Source organism: Dermacentor variabilis, unplaced genomic scaffold (genome assembly GCF_050947875.1).
Source record: "Dermacentor variabilis isolate Ectoservices unplaced genomic scaffold, ASM5094787v1 scaffold_15, whole genome shotgun sequence".
NCBI lineage: Eukaryota > Metazoa > Arthropoda > Arachnida > Ixodida > Ixodidae > Dermacentor > Dermacentor variabilis.
This window is the reverse complement of record NW_027460313.1, coordinates 1181144-1202689: the sequence shown is the minus strand read 5'-3', so window position 1 is coordinate 1202689 and position 21546 is coordinate 1181144. Positions and strand designations below refer to the sequence as shown.

Genomic DNA, 21546 nt, shown 5'->3' with positions numbered 1-21546 from the left:
GAACACTGCTGCCATCAACACCCACGAGCGACCCAGTGACATTGTTTCCTTCGTCCGCACAGGACACACGCTGAAGGAACTATACCAATGCTTCTCTGTGCAAATTATGCACTTGCTGAAAACCCAACGCACTTAACCTTAAAAGAAAAACTCAGAAAACACTTGCAATAAAGGTCAACTATTACAAACGTTGGTTACTATTGGTTTTTAACAAAATGACCTTGATGTTTCGTTATTCACAAAAAAAAGAAAGCCTAGCTACTCATTAACCCATTGAGGGTCGATGCCGTAAATATACGGCGCCGCGAACAGGTCCGAAAATGGTCGACACCGTATATTTACGGCGCCGTCTGTACGTTTAAAACGCGCGCTAATTTCCTAACTTTTTCTTGCCTGGCATGTGGTGCCACTATGTGGGAATATATGGAATTTTTTTCTCGCGTCTCTCTCTTTCAGTTTTCGTTGTATAGTTTTTTTTTTTTTGCTCCGGCGAGTCTGCTACCGCTCGCGCATTGGCGCGCGGCGGTTAGTTTCAGTTTTGTTCCGCACGCGGTTTCGGCTTCTTTCGCTTGCAAAACTGATGGCTATCTCGTTCTTGTCACTCAAAGGGTGACCGCCTGTTACTCGCTCGGTTGTTGCTCACAGGGGTCCGCATACGAAGGATGCCGCCGTGCATGCGTTTCCTTTTCTGGCACTTTATTCCGAAGTTGCCTCCCACGGCTGCTCAGGGAAGCAGTACCCAGAGGAGGTGCCACGTATGCGCCAACACCACTCGGCAGCAAAAACATCGCAATGACACTAGGTACATGTGCGCTGAGTGCAACAAACCCCACTGCGTGGAGCCATGCTTCAAGAACTACCACACGCTGAAGAAGTATTAGTGCAAGAGGAACATTTGAGACTTGCAAAAAATTTTCGTGTGCGCATTCTTCTTGTGTATTTTTCTCGTGTGCACATTGTGTATAACAATGCGCCAATTTTTTTAATTCTTACAATTTTATTTGCTATCTTTTATTGTTTTTCATGAGTAAACAGTCCATATATGCCAACGCCAAACATTTTTTTCTCACTTTACGGTCACCCTAAAAAAATTACAGTAAATTTTTTCGAAATAGCTCCCTCTGAAGAATTTAAATGTGCAATAAAAAAAATCGACCCTGGGTGGTCGCATGTGGCGAAAAAAATCGACCCTCAAAGGGTTAACGATCACTTCGCAAAACTAAAGTTTTACCTCAAAATACATATTTCAAACTTCCGAGCTCCTCAAACGAAAACATAAACAAACCTCATAACTTACTTATTGAAAGAAACTATCGTCAAAAGTTGCGAAACTTCTAAAACACTCAAAAATGAACAAACAATATGTTTCTTTCTACAGAATCTTTCTTTTTGTCTATCGTCCCGACTGTCTTATGACAGACTCCTACTTATGAGCCATATTTGAGGTGGTTGCGCCTTGAAAGCTATTCTGGCTATCCACGAGCAACAAAAGGCCTGACATTCCATCAGCTCTTTCCAGATGTCACAGTTCCCTGCCAATTCGTGTCCTGGCAACATGCTTTCATAATGACGGCGTATGACCATGTCGCGTCTCCCCACCTCGTCTCATCCTGCCACCTTGCACTCCCCTCAAAATGCATGTTGCACCCCAAAAAGAATTGCGGAACGACTGGGACCATAATTGCCCCGTGCCCTTTGTCCGTATTTGCAAAGAGCATGCTTCTTTGACTCCTTTTAGCCGGTGGCTCGGACGTGATCGAAAATGTCAACGACAACCACACCTTTCTTTTTCTTTTTTTTGCGCCCTGCTCATACTGTTTGACGCTTCTCACTTTCTTAGGCTGTGTCGCGCTCTCTGCCACATTCCAATCTTGACGACGCTTCTTTCTACGGCGGTTTTCCCTTGCCCTCACTTTTGAGCCATCTGCTCACGCCTCGTGCTTGCCGTTACACATCTCGTCAGCCCGAGGCCCCGTATCATGCGCACAGTCTGCGTGTTTTTCAATTAAATCATCTCCTTCTTTGCCTCAACTGGTGGACAGACTACGTGACTCTGGAACAATGCAGCAGTCTTTACTCGAGCTACGCAACTCCCATTCCTGCGAACTGGCCTCTATTGCATTGTCCAGCTCACGCTGTGACAGCTCGTCCATCTCGATCGCTGTCTCACCCGCACAGTCTGAATGATTCGTACGTGAATTACCGATCCCTGAACAATCAGTTGTCTCCCTTTGAGCTACGCAGCTCGCACTCTTACGAACTGCCCGCAATTGCATCGTCCGGCTTGCACTGTGCTTTGGCACGCAGCCCTGACTCGACATATGTGCTTGTGTCTGCCGGGTAAGCGATACTTGCAGAGCTTCGTTAAAAATACCTGCGATGCGCACACGCGGTGACTGTGCAAATTCTTTCACAGCTGGCCTAGCTGTCTCTACAGCGATCTATTGGCACATCACCTTGTCACACTCACTATGGCTTTCAATTACCTTTTTTGCCACTAAGGCATCGCAAGCAGCTAACACTTCCAGTTTATTTATGAACGTGCTGTTAACCTCACAGGTACTACTCCTATCTTCGGCTTTCGACGAAAATCTGCTAGCGACTTCCTCCCACTTTCGCTACGTACTACCTACAGATTTTGTAGGCTGCCGGTGTCTCTGTGCGATCAAACGTTCAATCTCTTTGTTCAATGCTGCCATTACTTTTTCGTGCTCTTGCCGTTCTCGCTCACATTCACTCTCGCGCTATTGACGTTTGCACTCACATTTCTGCATTTCCTGTACCACCTCCCAAGCAATCTCAATGCTCTCATTGTCATTGCCACTATCTTTAATTGCCTTTTCTATAGCTGGCCTTGTCATTTTTCGTCCACGCCAGCTTCCAAATCGTCACACAACATCAACAAGTCTGACCTTGTCAACCTTCTAAGAACCATAGCAGCTGCCCCAACTGATGGTTAGAACTGTTTCCTTGAATAATTTGTGCAAACACTAAATATGCCACAAATGTCCGATTCCCAGAACAATAAAAATAAACACAGCAAATCTGAAGTCTGGCAAATCAAGAGGAAAAAACCACGTGCTCACCCACAGATGCAGCACCATGCTATCGGGTTCATCTGCCCTCTGTTCCCAGTTTCTCTGAACTCCTTTGATCAAAGGTTCATCCCTATCACTGCCACCAGTTATTTGGATCTTGCCGTTGAGTGCGGGAGTTGGCCGAAGTTAAGAGGGACTTTGAGAACGGAAGGTTTACTTAGATTATGTACAGGAATAGAAACAGGTAAAATAACAGTAACAATTCATCGTTACGGCTGGCAGCAAATCAGAGGCTGCAGTCTGCGGCAAGAAGAATGTCTCTCTCTTTCCGATGGCTTTCCGTCGGGTCAGGTCATTGTCAGCCAATCATCGAGCCCGTGCAGGTGTCTTCATTTTCATCAAATTGTAGGGCGCGTGCGAGTGGCATCATGGTCGGCCAATGTGGACACTCCAAGGGCTCTATTCTCCGCAGCTGCCTCCCTCCGGTATTGGCTCCTCGCCTGGTAGGCGCTCAGGCAAGAGGGGACTGGTTGTCCTTGAACGACCTTCAAGTGCTGCAAAATAGCTTTTCTCAGGACTAGGGTCAACTACCTTGAACCGTGCCGGCCTCCAGTTGCACTTTCGGGAATCGTCACATCGGGGTTGACAAAAGCTCCACATGCGGCCCACAAAGGCAGTATAGCCAACTTGTCTGACAAGTCTGATAGCACGGTCGACACGCTTCTGCGCACCACAATTGGAATGCGGCGAGTGGTTGCGTTCAGAGATCTTGACCGATGCTAATTAATGGTCTATATCTAACAGACTCGAGAACGTCCAAGGCGGGAGTATTATCGAGAACTGAGATTTAGCAATCAAGAAATTTAGTTAAATGCAGGACACAATTTGCGACTCCCCCATGACAGTCAGATACTAGCCCAATGACGCAGGCATTCTTTATAATTCTGTCACTAGTACTCAACCGCTCGTAATGGAAAAATAATTGCATTGCATAATGCATTGCATAAATACACAGAAGAAATTCTGCTCGTCGAGTTCTATTCAATCTGTATAGAAAAGAAATCATTGACCTTATCCTTGACGACATGGCCAGCCGACCGGCTTCGTTTTCGCTTGATAACTGCACCGCCTGTGCTTTTGCGTTTCATTAGTTTCGTTCGCGCAGTGCTGTGCTGGTTTTCCTGGCTTACGAAACTCAAAGTGCAAGTAGCAGAGAATGCCATGTCCATGTGATGCCACAGGATGTTCGAACTGTCCACACCACTTGACAAGAACAGCTGCAGCAGCAAATCCAACACTCTGTCTTGGCTAGGTATCTCCATGGCTCCGCATTTCAGTTCTTGTGCAAAAAAAAAAAAGAAAAAAAGAAAGAAAACGTAGCAGCCTCTGTCAGGTACCGTTTTACTCACCGACTGCAGTAAAGTGTGGTGATGGTGGGTGCCACGTCACCACTCCCCGCTCGGGGAATGGGCGATTTGAATTGCAATAAAGGTATGCGACATGATTTTCTCTTAATCTAAGTCTTGGCCCGAAACAAGCATTGCGAGATTTCTGTAATGGTATTTTAACAGTCCACGTTTACCTAATATTTACCTTCAGTGTCCCTTTAAGGTCTGCTAAGCTCTGCTAAGCTCCACTGAGACAGACACTGCCACTAAAGGGGTCACTATTGGGGTTACCATAGGGGTCACGCTGTGTGTTGACTAGCCAAGTTTGAATTATCCAGCGAAGGCTGATTCTAGGATCGAAATAATGAAAGTTTGGGCCCACAGAAATGCATAGCCACTGACTAGGATCCTTGGTTGGGACCCTCGGTCAGAACCGAATTAACTGAAAAATCTAATTAACCAGAACGAATAGAAGTCGGCTGTACACTCTACTCATTCCACTGCGTGAGCATTACTTCTGTCGCCATGTTGAGCTGGCAATGGAGATGATGCTGGCTGTGGTGGCTCTGAGTAGGCCATTGCGAACACTGCACACACGGTTTTGTTTTTATATCAGATTACACTGCACAGGCAATTTCTGAACCAATTTTAATGGAAAAGAAAAAGGTGCACATTAGAATCTGGTCGATACCGTAACCATTTATCGTGAACAACCATTTTCATAGCAAACTAAGTATTTTCAGTAGGGGATGATGGAACATATTCGCCGTCCCCCAAGCTTCACCAAAACAGAAGCTGCCACTGAAGGGGTTGCAAATGGGGGTCACCATTGGAGTGGGGAATCATCTGGCGAAGGCCAATTTTGGGACCGAAATAATGAAAAATTTGGCCCCACAGAAATGTATAAGCGCCACAGTCAAACTAACCAGAGTGTGGTGCAGCCAACTTACCAGAGCCCATCATAGCTGCTAGAGACGATCAGAGAGCCGTCCCGGTTGAAGTGCACCTGCAACACATCGCTGCTTAGTAGAGAACTTGGTTAGTAGAGAACTTGCAGCACTCACTGCAGACACAGGATCCGAGTGGGCCGGCAGAGTCTTGAGGCATTTGCCAGTCTTGACATCCCAGATGCGCACACTTTCGTCAAACTGCAAGAGAAGAACTGCATTAAGTCATTCAGGACACAATGGCGTACACACAGCAATGCACCCTGTATTTCGCTACCTGCATTCACATTCTCTTCAATCCATGGAAAGCCAGCAACTGGAAGAATGTTTTGCTGAAGCATGCAGCTACACACAATTGGTACAGATTCAGCACAGGATGTTCTATAGTGCCACACTTGTACTAAATGCTTCTGGCCACTCTGAGAAAAGAACATGATAATGTAAACGGTGCATGTGCCATCTCAATAGTGAGCACACACTTTGGCAAGCCATTCCCTACAGCTTGCCCACCACATGTAAGTGTGGCATATAGTGGTGCAACTTGGCTAGCTCCTCGTTTTACATGAGCAGGCAAATGGCACCTCTCATTGCTGCATGGAAGATAGCACAGAAAATGGAAGCCTTACGCCATGCTGTGACACTAACATACACAACTAATCTTTATTTGGAGGGCTGCAGAGGCTGATCGAGGGTGGTTTGTATAAAATGTCAGATGCTTGGCAAAGGAATGCACAAGTACAAAGAAAGCCAGAAAATCAAGGTCCCTTCCTACAATCAAGGGACAGTGTTGTCAAAGGCTGGCTAATCCATTCGATGTGAGCAGCTCCGACCTCTTCTTCATTACAGTAAGCAGTTTTGCCTAACTTTGTGCAGGACAAACCTGTAAAAACCTACAGCAGTTTATTATTCCTATTTCACTTCACTGAGCCCTGTTTAGAAACACTATTTTTTTTCCCCTGCAAACGGCATCTTTTTAAATTGGCCAAAGTCAAATGTGCCTTCATTTTCTCGATTTAAGGAAACAACACATTGCATGTGGGCCCACCAGGAAGCAACAGTGTCCGCCCCCAAAGATTGTCATTTCACGGGTTGCACTGCAACACTTGTGTGCATCATTCGCATGCGGTGCCTAGAGTAAAAAAATCAGTCAAATATATCAATCCCAGATCAATGCCTGTAGTCTGGACAGTTTGTTTCTACTGCTCATATTCACACAGGTATTTTCAGCCTTCCTCACTGCCCAAGACGTCACTGCATTTGCGCCAATGAGGAAGGCCGCACATGAAAGCAACACCACCAAGTGTTTCCGTTGTTGCCCCCTTTCATAACCTTTTCTTTCCAACATACTCTAGGCCTCAGATCTGGCTTTTCTTGCTCACTCTCGTTTCTTACAAACACTGTTCACTGTGACAGTACAGTGCATTGATATATAATTGTTGCATGCGACTCAATAGCACAACTACCAAAATATGGTCTTCATAGTAACTGATATATATGGGATTGTTATAAGTGAATTCTACTGTGTGTAGCTACTGTGAGGCTATGGACATCAGTGGCCCTCTGGTGAGATTTAAAAAGTTAGGCATGGATATGGAAGTAGAACAGATGCTATTAAGAGGAAGCTTTAGCTCGGGCCCAACTCCAACGCGGCCTATTCAAATACATGCAAAACGCAAAAACGTTTTTATGAGGTAACTCCTGGACCAATTTTGATGAAATTTGTTGCATTTGAAAGAGAAAGTTAAATTCTAGTGACTGTTGGAAGCGGAATTTCGATTTAGGGCTTCAATTTTCTTAAAACGTTTTTCAAATATTTGACCATTTGAAAAAAATAGAAGCACGAAGTTTACAAATTCATAGCTCTGCATCAAGAACTGATATCGCGGTTCTGTAAACGGCATCCATTAGATCATTCAAAGCGGACAAATTCAATATGCCATTTTACATCTTACGTGAATGTGTTACGTTGGTTACAATGGTTTTGCAAAAGTTGTATTTCCCTATGAATAAATTTTTTTTATATTTATGTGTAACATATCAATTTTGTCCACTTTAGATGTACTATTAGATCCAATTCACAGAATTGTATTATCATTTTTAGTGGTTGAGTTACGGAGTTGTAAACTTGAGTTTCGTTTTTTGAAACTTTTCGATTTTTGCCAATTCTTAATAAAAAATTGACGATCTAACTCAAAAATTCGAAACCAACAGTCACTAGATTTTAAGTTTGTCTTTTAAATGCAACAAACCTCGTCAAATTTGGTGCAGTGGTTGCAGAGAAAAACGAATTCTCCTTTTACATGTATTTAGATAGGAGCACTCGAGCTAAAGCTTCCTCTTAAAAAGAACTCTGAATGGATAGACCCATCAAACATGACACTTAGCAGAGCAAATACAGTTAAACCTCGATATAACCAAGTCTGTGAAATTGGAAACTTGCTTCATTATATCAAAATTTTGCTTCATTGAAATTCCATCTTTTATTCAAACAAGTACAGTAGCCAACGAATTTTTCTTACATGAAAGGGGCTGCAAAATTTTCTGAATTATTGGGCATTTGGAAAGAGCAAATTTTGAAACAGAAAAATAACATTGTTGAAGTTGAGAGCACGCGACCAAAGATAGGGTTTCATGCTGTGTCAACAATATCTTTACACAGGCAGTATGAAGTGATACCAGCCATGCTTTTGCATCCAATCCACCCCCACGGTAGATAGTGTCGCCTTCAGTGGGATGATGCTCTCATTAAAAGAGTTTCCAGCGCGAATGCTTTGTCTGCCTCTCTTCAACGCGTCCCAGAATCCCAACATTATACAATTTGAAGAACTAAGCGTGTGAGAAGACAGTGCACGATGCCACGCCATCTCAGCTAGCCCAGTCTTTGCACATGCGGCAGATTACTTCTGAAGCAGGACGCACCGGCTGCATATTGTCAGGTATAATGTGCACGTGTCTGGTGCAATCCAGTGACTCTAAAAGAATAGAAAGAAAAGAGATTCGGTGCAAGCTCGCAGGATGCGGCATCTCAGCCAACAGCCAATCACGAAGACAGATGAGTTGTGGAAGAGGGAGGAGAAGAAGAGAAGGAAGAAAATGGGAGTTGTTTTCTTTCTGTCGAGAAGCTCGGTGTGCGAAGCTGAGGAAGAGAGGCTGTCGGGCTGTGGGTCCAAACCTCAAGACATCAGGAGTGCCGGGTGGAGAAGTGAAGGTGGCAGGCTGCGGGCCCTAACTTCAGGACTTCAGCGACGGTCCGTACTCGGTCCTACCTCCAGCCGGTAGTGTTCGCGGATCCTGGTCACATGGTGCACAAGGCAAGAACTTTCTACCACTCTCCTCCTGTGGCTCTTTGGCCAAGCTGCAGCTGATCCCAAAGGAGCGACCGATGCCTCGCGACCGACGACTCACGCGACCGACAACTCACGCGACCGACAACTCACGCGACCGACAACTCACGCGACCGACAACTCACGCGACCGACAACTCACGCGACCGACGCCCTGCAGCATTTCAAGTAATTGTGACCGGTCACGGACCTTACTGTTTTAAATAATTTAGTTGTGTGAGAACATCTAGAGGTGGATTAACGTTTTTGTTAGTTATGGCATCTCATTTAGTTGGTTTGTCTGTGTTATGCTTTGTTTTAATTAGTCAAACCTCGATATATTGAACAGCACGGTGATCGTGAAATAGTTCGATATAGCCAGAACTCAATATATAAAATCACGTAAAAAATGCATAAAAAACTACTGCAAATCAATCAATGAGGCACGATCAGGAATCGTTGTTTGAAGCAGGCGTTCGGTTGCGCTGCGCGCAATTCACCTCAGCCATGCCGACTTGGTCCACCATGAGAGCACGCCTTCGTCAGTCGCACGAAGTCAATACGGCCTAGGCCAATTGTGCATGGCGCAACCGAATGCCTTTCAACGACGATCCCCGATTGCACCCCAATCGTGGTGCAGTTAATACTAACTTGAAGCTTCACACAAAGTATTTATTTATTTGGCTGAAAGTACTGCAGCAGTGTAACCTGCTTCTTACTGACAGCCGCGTGCTTAAACACAGAGCCCTCAACATAGTCTAAACGATCCACAAGCGATAGGCTGCTGCCCTCTATTGCACTGCAGTAGCGGCGTAGAAGGGCCAAAGCAGCTACAGCCCCAGCTGAAGTCGGGGGCGGGGCAACATCAGCGCTTGCAGGATCAACCTCGGCAGCATCTTTGTTTGGCTGCTACTTCTGCTGCGATCTCCATGTCCGTCAATCGAAGCATTTTGAAACACAGTCAATAACAAAGTATTAAGTGGCATCTGCCAAGGCGTCTATGAATGAGCACAGTGAGCGTGCGCTATCACGAGTCTTTGTGGATGCAAACCGCCCGTCCTTGCTAGGCGCGGCAGGCGCAGAGCGCAGCACCGTGGAGGAGTCAGTGCAGCAAATGCAATGCGCATCGCATTGTTCACGTTGTCGAACTAGCCGCTATGTTCAAATGGTGCCCTCAGCTCAGTCGATGTGTGCAGCTAGTGCGCAGCAGTCGGGAACACCCATTGCACCACAGCTACCTTCGAGGATGTTACGGGAAAGCTCAGCAGGGTGGCGGAGTTTGATATGTCCATTTTACGTCTGACCCTGATCAAAATAAAAAATAAAAAATGCATGAGATTTTCCAAATGATATAAAAAGTGTTCGATATACGCAAAAATTCGACATATCCGTGTTCGAAATATCGAGATTTGACTGTATATACATGTTTCATTAACAATCGGGTTCGCTTTTTCTCTTCGCCACTGTGGATTTGTCTCAGTGATGGTTAGAACAACTCAAATTGTGCAAGTGTGAATACATCATCATCAGCAGCAACCTGTTTTATGTCCACTGCTGGATGAAGGCCTCTCCCTGCGATCTCCAATTACCCCTGTCCTGCACCAACAGATTCCAACTAGCACCCGCGAATTTCCTCATTTCATCGCACCATCTTGTCTTCTGCCATCCTCTACTGCATTTCCCTTCTCTTGGTACGCATTCTGTAACCCTAATGGTCCAACGGTTATCTAACCGGCGCATTACATGACCTGCCCAGTGCCACTTTTTTCTGTTGATGTCAATGAGAATATCGTCTATACTCGTTTGCTCTCTGATCCAAGCCGCTCTCTTTTCGTCTCTTAACGTTATGCCTAGCAATTTTTGTTCCATCGCTCTTTACGTGGTCCTTAACTTGTTCTAAAGCTTCTTTGTCAGCCTCCAAGTCTCTGCCCCATATGTCAGCACTGGTAAAATGCACTCATTGTACACCTTCCTTTTCAATGATAATGGTAAGCTTCCAGTCAGGAGCCGACAATGTCTACCGTATGCAATCCAATCCATTTTTATTCTTCTATGAATTTCCTTCTCATGGTCAGGGTTCCCTGTGATTAATTGACCTAGGTAAACAAACTCCTTCACAGACTCTAGAGGCTCACTGGCGATCCGAAACTCTTGTTCCTTTGCAAAGCTATTCATCATTATTTTTGCCTTCAGCATACTAATCTTCAGCCCCACTCCCACACTCTCCCTGTTAAGGTCCTCAATCATTTGTTGGAACTCGTCTGCATTCTTGCTGAATAGAACAATGTCATCGGCAAACCAAAGGATGCCCAAATATTCGCCGTCAATCCTTACTCCTAAGCCTTCCCAGTTTAATAGCTTGAATACTTCTTCCAAGCACGCACTGAATAGCATTGGAGAGATTGTGTCTCCCTGTCTGACCCCTTTCTTCATAGGCATCTTCCCGATTTTCTTCTTTAGAATTAAGGTAGCTGTAGGACCTCTGTAGATATTTCTGAAAATGTTTACATAAACGGTTCTGCACTACTTGATTACGTAATGCCTCTATGACTGCTGGTATCTCTACTGAATCAAATGCCTTTTCGTAATCTATGAAAGCCATATAGAGAGGATGATTGTACTCTGCAAATTTACTTATTACCTGGTTGATGACATGGATGTGATATCCATTGTAGAGTAACCCTTCCTGAAACCTGCCTGTTCCATTGGTTGACTAAAGTCCAGCGTTGCTGTTAATCTATTGAAGATTATTTTATTAAATATTTTATATAATACTGGGAGTAAGCTAATGGGCCTATAATTTTTCAATTCTTTAGCGTCTCCCTTTTTGTGGATAATTATAATGTTTGCATTCTTCCAGTTTTCTGGGACCCTTGCAGTCAATAGATATTTCGTAGAGAGTCGCCAGTTTTTCAAGCGTTATGTCTCCTCCATCTTTGATTAAATCGACTGTTATTCCATCTTCTCCTGCCACTCTTCCCCGTTTCATGTCTTGCAAGGCCCTTCTGACCTCATCGCTAGTTATAGGAGGAGTTTCTGTATCCTGTTCATTACTGTTTCTAATTGAGGTATCCTGACTCCTTTGGGTACTGTACAGGTCAGTATAGAATTCTTCCGCTTCTTTTACTATATCTTCGAGAGTGCTGATCATATTACCATGCTAATCTTTCAGTGCATACATCATGGTTTGTCCTATGCCAAGCTTCTTTCTCACTGATTTCAAGCTGCAACCATTTTTTACAGCTTCTTCAGTCTTCCTCACATTATAATTTGGAATTTCATTTATTTTCGTCTTGTTGATCAGTTTTGACAGTTCCACGAATTATATCTTATCTCTTGAGTTGGACACTTTCATTCTTTGTCGTTTCTTTATTAGGTCTTTTGTTACTTGGGAGAGCTTACCTACTGGTTGCCTCGGTACCTTGCCTCCCACTTCTATTGCTGCCTCTGAAGCCAGCCTAGTTACTGTGTCATTCATTACCTCTATGTCATCTTCATCTCTCTGTTCTAAGGTTGTGTATTTGTTTGCAAGTACCAGCCTGAATTTGTCTGCTTTTACCCTTACTGCCTCTAAGTTGACCTATTTCTTCTATAACAATTTTACTCTTTCTCTCTTCAAATTGAGGCAAGTCCTGGCCCTCACTAGCCTATGATCACTGCACTTTACCCTACCTATCACTTCTACATCCTGCACTACGCTGGGATCAGCAGAAAGTATGAAATCAATTTCATTTCTTGTTTCAACATTAGTGCTTTTCCAGGCCCAGTTTCTGTTGCTACGCTTCCTGAAAAAGATGTTCATTATTCTCAGCTTATTCCTTTCTGCAAATTCTACCAGCATCTCTCCTCTAGCGTTCATAGAATCGACGCCGTAGTTGCCAACTGCTTGTTCACCAACCTGCTTTTTCCCCACTTTTGCACTGAAGTCGCCCATTACTACAGTATACCAAGTTTGCACTTTTTTCATCGCTAATTCAACCTCTTCATAAAACTGACCTACTTCATCATCATCGTGCTGGATGTTGGAGCGTAGGGTTGCACTACCTTTAATCTATACCTCTTATTAAGTTTGATTAAGACTACAGCTACCCTAGAATTCGTCAATGTTGCCCGCTATATCCTTATGGATTAGGAATCCTACCCCGTATTGCTTCTTAACTGGCAGACCTCTATAGCAGAGGACATGGCCATTGTCCAGCAACGTATAAGCCTCACCAGTTCTAATCTCACTAAGGCCGATGATATTTCAAACAATGTCTGATAGTTCCTCAAAGAGTCCTGCTAAGCTAGCCTCACTCGACAGAGTTCGGCAATTAAAGGTTGACACGGTCAGTTTCCATACACTACCGGGCAACCAACCCCACATTAATCTGAGTAAACCAAATCGTAACACATATGCGCTCAACCACACTGACAGCCATGCGCAGCAACAGCTGCGCTAGAGAAGGAGACGCATCTCACTTGTTTACAAGTGCTTTTTGACATATCCACCAGGAACTTTCGGGGAATGTGGGAAGTCATTTTTACTGCTGAAACTTTAAAGCCTCGAAATAATGAAATTCGTGATGTAACCAAGTTTTCCACTGCAAGTACCACTTCATGATATTGAGGTTTGACTGTACAAACTTTCAGGCCGACCTGCTTGGAACTCTGATTTCAGGAAGTCATTTCAGCAGATGACACCCCAGTTCTGGCCCCTGTGCTGGAGGGCCTGGGGCTGCATGGAAATGCACTTACACCCTGTTCGCAACTGACCGAAAAGCTTCACACGCAAAACAGTATCAATCATGAGAGCAAAAATCAAACGTACGTGCAGTTATTATATAGATGGCCGCCATAACTCAATCAGTGCACTCCATTAACATGGACAGTCTACAGTAAAATTCCAGCAAGTGCCCCCCGTTATGGGGAAAGATAATCCAAGCCATCACAAGCTCACCTGGCTTGCTTGTTTGCTTCCGTCAGCATCAATAAAGTCAAATGTATTGCAATTTAGACACAACATAATTGAGTACACATTGTGCTGGTCAACATAGGTGCTTTATCACGAGCTCTATACAATCGTGTCGCAAGCACCACTGGTCTCAGATTCAGCGGCTCAGTGAGCTGGGCCTGCCGGCTCCTAGTCATCGGTGGCTGTCAATGGAGCTGACACAGCGGACGTGGCCTTGCAGAAACACGTCTACGCTGCTCACATAGTTGTGTTTATATTGACATCTTTTGTGTAAAACGAAAGAGCTGTGCAAAAACATTTTTCACTTCATTTGCGAAGTCATTCCAAGCATCCATGTTCTGGCACCAGTTCTGCGCCAGTTGGGCGCCAGTTCTGCATGGAGCTACGCTCCGCCCGCTCATTCTTACCATGCGTCCCAAATCGTCGTATGCAGCAAGTCAGATTCTGATGTATCATACAACGGATTGCACCCAAAATCGCACCATGTGTCTTGGGCTATTTGACACCTTGCACATTTAACCAAAATGGTGATTGACGAAGGAAATCACTATGCAGATACCTGGCTATGGTAGAGTGTACTAGATAGGGAGAGCAGGTTCAGCGCGACCTCCCCGCTGAGGCTTTGTTTATTGAAATGTAGGTGGCACCACCGTTGGCTTCACCTGAATGAGTGGCCTCGTGCACCTCGCCTGTCGTGTCGGATACCCTACCAAAGCTGCATGGAGCTTTGACAGGTGTTTCACTAGTTCTGATACTCGGTAGCAGAAGCAGCGATTTTATTCCCACCCGACCAGTAGTCCGTAAAATGGAAGAGTGACGGAAAGGACGCAAATGATGCAACAATGACGGTGCGTCGAGCAGATGACAGCTACTCAGCCCGTGAGCTCGCCTTGGCCAACTGGCACAGCCAAAACAGCCCGAGCTACAGGATAAGGTGACGGAAGCGCCACCACAATGTCAGCATTTTTTTGGCATTGTGGTGGCAATGGTGGCATTGTTTTGGCATTTTTTGGCAATGTCAGCATTTTTTTGGATGCCTTGGCAAGTGCCCATCACCATGGGCACTTGCCAAGGCATCCACTGGACCCACTCCCCATTCTAGTACACTAACTATGGAAACTATCGGGCCTTGGCAGAAGTGCGGCTAAACAATGAAGTTCTTTCTCACTAAATTGCATCATTTTATGTAATTTAATATGCAATTTTGTAAGAAGTTGACAAAAGACCAGTAGCCAAGCGATCCGGTGAAAATGCATGAACCGGTGATAGGGAGGGGGCACTTGCTTGGTAATTGACGCCAATTTCTGCGCTTGCACAGAATTTTAGGGTAGTTGGGCCACCTCGATTTCAATGCTGTACACACGCCCAGACATTCTGGGACTGAGCAAATGCTGGCTAGCTGTCTTCGAAAGGCAATACCGCTACATAAATGCAAGAGATATCAGAAGGCATACCACGAGAGAAAAGCCAACCAAAAAGGCACTCGAAATTGTGGGAACAATCATCTACAACCAGATGGACAAGATGCAGATAGCACGCATGAGTGCACCACATGCTGTTCACAGAACAAAGCTTCATGGAATGCAAAAAATTTTCTTTCAAACGTTTGCTGCCTCTCATATCGCAGTGTCTCATAAGACAGAACAGACTTTAGATGATAACGCCAAAAGTAATGAAAGCTGAAGGTGACCGTTGTCACTTGACTGAACAAGCTGCATTGCAATCCCCAGAAAGATGGCCGCGAGCCCTCATTGCCTCTTTTTGTTGTCTGCTAGCCAGAGAGCTGCCAAACCAACATCTTCTTGGCAGGAGCCAACGAGCAGCCGGAACGGTCCAGCCCAAGAAACATTCATGCATGGCCCAATTGGCGAAGAATGCGTGCCCTGGCAGGCAGCGAGAAGTGGAACACTGAAGAGGCAGATTTGTCTTTCTGCAGGCCACCATTACTGCAAGCGATGGTAATAGGGCTGTCGCAGATTTGTAATCACAGCCATCCAGGAACATCTGCTGCTGAGGATGGCGCACCTCATCGTAATTGCAAATTTGTGCAATATTTAGGGTTAGAAATTCATTATTTAGATGTGTTACTAAAACAAAGAAATAATAATGTTTGGTTCATTATTTTGAAATATTTTGGATTAGAACAATAGGCTTCTGGCTAGGGATTTTTCCCATTTCCATTAATGTGAAAAATTGGTTAATACATATGAGGTTTGCAAAAACAAGATTTCAATGTAATTACAGCATAAGCAAAAAGGCAGCAAATTTCTTTTGCTGATACCAACAAGACACGGCCACAGCCAGACTGAATTGATGAAACAATGCTAACCGAGCCCGAGACGATGAGGTTAGACTGTGGGTTGAAGTTGCAACAGAAGACGTAGTTGCTGTGGCCCTTGAGGGTCTTGAGACATTTCCCCTGCATCATCAAGAGAGCACAGTCAGATTCACTGCATCTGCAATGTTGACATGTTCAAACATGCACACTGCAACTCTTACATACAAGTGTCCCCCCCCCCCCCCCCCCTGATTGAGCACTGCTTCAGATCACAAAATACTTGGCTTTAAACCTGGCACACAAAATCATGCCACCAATTGCAGGTCAACAATCCAAACTGGCCACATGACATAGATTGTTGCTCCATAGAAACAAGGGATGATGGTTGTGACACCAGTTGTGTGTATAAACAGAATAAGTTATTCTGATATGCCACTGCCTTCAAACTGGGAACTTGCCAAACTGCTATTTCATATGCACTTACGCTGCTCACTTCCCAGATCTTGAGTGTCTTGTCATCCGAGGCACTGACCAAGAGTCTGCTGTCTGTGGACCAGGCAACATCCGAGATGCCCTGCACATGCATCTTAATGCTCACAGGCCTAATGCAAACCACGGCAGCGCACACGCCACAAGGAACTGCCACCCATCAACACATGTACCAAATTGTTTTCTGCAACAATGTAACATTTCAGTCATGTTGCCCTTTTAGAGCGGAGCTCTTAGGTGCTTTTTCCTGAGCGGAGCATCGGCGTCCCTCACCATAGCACAGCGAAGGATGAGAAAGCGAACACGGAGCGTACCAGGGCATGAAAGACGGCGATAGCAAAGGGAGCGCGAGCAGAAAGCAGAGAAGGAGGGTGCAGCAAAAGCGTGAAGAAAAGCATAGTGCTGAGCATGGCGGGCTCTGTGGCAATGACTGCTACGAGATGGTGCCAGTAACACACCGCCCTCTGTTCACCAATGACGTCATCGATAAGGCATGCAGCGAGTGCCTGCACCAATGCCATATATGGAAACAAAGCGCTGCATGAGCGGAGGTCTGTCTGCAGCAGCTGCCGTGAATCGCACCCACGCATCACCTATGCGCTGCCTCTCATAATCTCCCAATTAGCAAGGCAGTCGTACCACACTTTGCTCTGTTTGCAATATGCCGCACAAACAGATTGTCCACGCCTGGCATGCTACTTGCAGCCTTCTCTTCCTATAAACCGTGTACCTATATAATCATAATACAAAATATTTACACACGAAATGAAAACACGTATAGACCTGCACTCAAATTTCGCATTAGGGGGTATCATAGTCATCGGTGAACTTCTTTTAACAACCACATTTTGAGACCAAGAAAGTGTCTAGTCAGACTTGGCTGGTTTCTTAGCCTGTACACACACTAACACAGAATGAAAAGCAGCCTATACAACTATAATTGTAAAATCCTTCTTTTCAGCTGCAATTGTGCCACAGCTGCAAAAAACTAGCAGCAGGTATTGACTCAAGAAATTTAACCCACAAAATCAGTAGATGGACCCCCAAACTATTTTTTATATTATACTCTTTAGGTTGACTGCTTCGCTTTGAAGCATGTACCACACTTGTTACTCAATGCGCAGATCATAATGTCCAAAGCATAAGGTCCAAGTACACAATACAATATGCCAGTACTGGTGTTGTGTTTCCGCCAGCTCACACCCAACACTATGAACAACCATCGATTCCTACCAAAATCTATGCCAGTGACCATTTACAAATATTAACCTTCTCAGGGTCAATGACGTAAATATACGGCGCCCCAAACAAGCTTAAAATAGTCGATGCCATACATTTACGGCGCCGTCTGTATGTTTCAAAAGTGCGCCTATTTCCTAACTTTTTCTTTTCTGGCATGTGCTGCCACTATGTGGGAATACAAGGAATTTTTTTTCTCGCACCTCCCTCTCTCGGTTTTCGTTGCATGGTTTGTTTTAGAGCTAGTTTGCTCCGGTGCACCTATATGGTACCGCTCGCGCGTTGGCGTGCGCGCGCGTGGGCAGCGGTTTGGGTTTTGTTCTGCGGGCAGCTTTGGCTTCTTGCACTTGCAAAACTGATGGCTATTTCATTACTAATCGCTAAAAGGACGACTGCATGTTTCTCACTCGTTTCGTGCTCACAGGGGTGCGCATAGGAAGGATGCCGCTGCGCATGCGTTTCCTTTTTTGGAGAGACGCGAAAACTGATTGCCGCTGGTTGGTGATAAAATGAAGATTAGCGAAAGTTTGTCACACATTCTGCTTTTTTGATGGACACACAACCACACAGTTTTCTTGAGTGCACTCACCTACGCAGTTCGATTACGCTATGGTCGTAAATATTAGTGTAAGAGCAGGAACATTTGAGAGTTGAAAAATATGCTCGTGTGCGCATTTTCTAAGCCTTGAACTATGTGTATAATAACGCATCAAATTTTAAAATCTTGTAAGTTTATTTCCATTTTTTGTTGTTATTCATGAACAGTATATTTCTCACTTTATGGTCAACCTAGAAACATTACAGTAATTTTTTTTTAAATAGGTCCCTCAGAAGAATTGGAATCTGCAATAAAAAAAATCGGCCCTGGGCGGTCACATATGGCGAAAAAAATCGACCCTGAAAGGGTTAATCAATATGACTAAGTCAAGCCTTATTTTGCTGAACACAGGCAAAAAATCTGCACGTTTTGAACCATTCTGACTGAATCACAAAAATTTTGGCAAAGTAGATCTACTGATAAATCGGTGGCTGTGGACCGGCTGCTGATGTAAAGGTGCCAGCAATTCATTTTTTTTCCTTGGAAATTATGCAACACACTCCATGTGGTTGAATAAAGTGCCACAAGATGTCGCTAACAGCGCTGCTGTCTTACACAGCCTCAATAAACACGAGAACTCTTCTATTTTCATCAGCACTTGAGCCAGCGAAACTAAATTCATAAGCTTTGTTAAGAGCATTCCAGAAGAATAGAACCAGGCATTGTTTAAGTGCCTGTCCAGCTGGATACATTTTCAGCATTGGCCGAAGAAGGGGCCCAGTGTCGTGAATTAGCGACACACGGATTCTGACCAATATAGCAGCTCAGTGAAGTTTTCGCAATACAGTTTTTTAATGTAGAGGAAATTTTTTGTTTGAGTATAAATGGACACTTAACTCCAAGTATAACTTGGACAATTAACAATTGGTCAACCTGTTTTCTTGTTAATACAATAATGAGAGGCTTTAGTTTCATCCCACCCGTATGAGACTCCAATGATTAGTGTGTGACATGAGCTTGACTTTAGTGTCTTTAGCCATTTCCGTGGTCTAGCATAATTGCTTTTTAACATGTTGAACTTTTTATTTTTTTTAATCCTAAAGTGCATAGATGTTCAACTTATGGGAGGCTTTAGGTACATATACCCTCGGTACAGATACCCTTCCTCAATAACCCAGAAGTTTAATAACAGTTCACAGTTTATTCACAGAAAGCTGTCACAGTTTAACAGGCCACAGCTTTCTGACCCAATCTGAATTCTTTTCAATACCATTTACTGATAAGCACTTTCATAGTGTTGGCTCATTAAGACTGCATATCCTATTGTTTCCAAGATGTGATGGTGAAGAAAGTAGTAGGGTTGTCTCAATCTCTGCTATTCAATACTGACTGCTTGGGAGACAGCAGCCTGCATTTTGCTGTGGCTCGCTAGAAAGCCGTGCAGCACCTCCGTAGGATTGGCTTCGAGGCACTTGATAGTACACAGTGGTCAGCACTTGGGCCCTGTAGGATAACTTTTCCAGCATGACAGAGATCATGGAAGGACCATTAAAGGCTGCACGTGCATACAGGCATAGCTGCGCAGGCCCAGAGCCCCGATTAAAAATTATCTTGGCAAATAGTTTGCACAATACTACCTTTTACATTCTTATGTTGGCATCCTTCTCTGGTGCATTTCCAAGTCATTGCTTGTGAAGGGTCACCTGCAAATCTGATGTACTAGCCACGATTATATCACTTGTACTGTCATAAAACTACCCATATCGAGAATGACAAAGGACATTTCCAGGCTGCTGGGAAGAGTATTGGGGGAACTGGCCACGCAGGGGGCTGTTACAGTGTGCACTACTACGATTAATTGCACCAACTGGTTTCCAATGGCCAAACCAATGGGATCCTCAGCCATGCTCGCAGTGCCTGACGTCTCATGCTTTGGTAAGCACTTGGCCTGCATTCTGCTTGGCCGAGGACAGTGCACAAAAAGCACAATCCAAGGTCCTGTAGCAAGTGTGGAACACTGCAATGGCGTCACGACGGCACTCGATAAAAAATTCAATGCTTGCATGTAATCCTACATTTGCAAGTGTTTCCACTAAGGGTAATTACAGTCGAACCCAGTTATAATGATACTGGTTTTAAAAACATATCGGTTATAACAGTGAGAAGCTGCTGCACCATCAACTTTTGTACGTTTTCTACGGGGAAATAACCCGTTAACTAGAATGGCCCCATGCGGCATAATCGGTTATAATGAAGTCTGGATGCTGGGTCGCTGTGCCAAAAGGTCATGGAATGCGAAATCCTTGATAAGAAAAATTCGAGCCGCGGCACCCTCGCCCGCCGCCCCAACAGCCACCGTGTGTTCATAGAATGAACTTGTTTTGCAGCCTTCTCTGCGTCACGAACGGACTATCACAACCGACAGTTTTGACAATCATCCACTCAGCAGAGATGCTTCACAAATAAAACTGCTCGGTAGACAACAGGAGCAAGCGCATTCAACAAGGTGCCCTTAAGGAGATGAAAGAGGGTCTCTACAAACGGTTTCTCAGTCCCCGTGCCATGAACTTGCCCATCAGTGGGCCAATTCTGGCCACAAAGGCCAAGCAGTTTGCTTTACTGATCAACGATGTTGACTTCCAGCCAGGTGGCGGCTGGGTACAGCACTTCAGAGAGAGGCACGGCATTGTTTACTAAGCCATCACCAGCGAGGGAGCTTCGCTTGACGTGGAGGCAAAGCATAAGTGGGTGGAGGAAACGTTGACCCACACCCTCGACAACTACGCTGACACCAACATATATAATAGCAACGAAACAGGAATGTTCTTCCAGATGTTTCCATCCAAGGCACATGATGTCAAAGGAGACACGTATAAGGGCGGCAAAAACAGCAAGGTGTTCTTGTGCGCCAACATAGGCGGAAGCAACAGGTGCCCCGCATTTGTCATTTGGAAATGAAGAAATCCCCAGTGCTTCCGTGGTGCTGCCACAATACTGGTGAAGTACCATCGCAACCGCAAGGCATGGATGGCGCAATAATTTTTTCGTGATTGGCTCCTGGAGTTCGATCAACGTATCGAGTGATCTAAGAGGAAGGTAGCGCTCATCATAGACAATTGTAATGCCCACGACTCCATGCCAAAGCTCTTCAGCGTGGAAGTATTTTTTTCCTGATGCTGAATACGACAGCAGGCTTGCAGCCTAAGGACGCCAGCATGATCGCCAATTTTAAGGTCACATATCGTCATCGCGTCATGAACAAGTTAGTCTTGTTGATGGACATGGCCACATGGACAAGGAGGGAGCAACAGTTTATCTTTGGTGCAAGGTCCGAAGTAAGCGCTTCTACGGTG

At 44.8% G+C, this 21546-nt stretch overlaps 1 protein-coding gene across 1 annotated transcript in view; it reads right to left on the bottom strand.

Moving 5' to 3' along the window:
* wds (WD repeat-containing protein wds) overlaps window positions 1-21546 on the bottom strand; it is a 129818-nt gene that overhangs the window by 69654 nt on the left and 38618 nt on the right. The window contains exons 5-8 of the mRNA XM_075678071.1: window positions 16412-16501; window positions 15979-16068; window positions 5491-5574; window positions 5377-5432 (exon numbers count right to left, since the gene is read on the bottom strand). Of these exons, the coding sequence (XP_075534186.1) occupies window positions 5377-5432; window positions 5491-5574; window positions 15979-16068; window positions 16412-16501 (320 nt within the window). The remainder of the gene's footprint in view (window positions 1-5376; window positions 5433-5490; window positions 5575-15978; window positions 16069-16411; window positions 16502-21546) is intronic.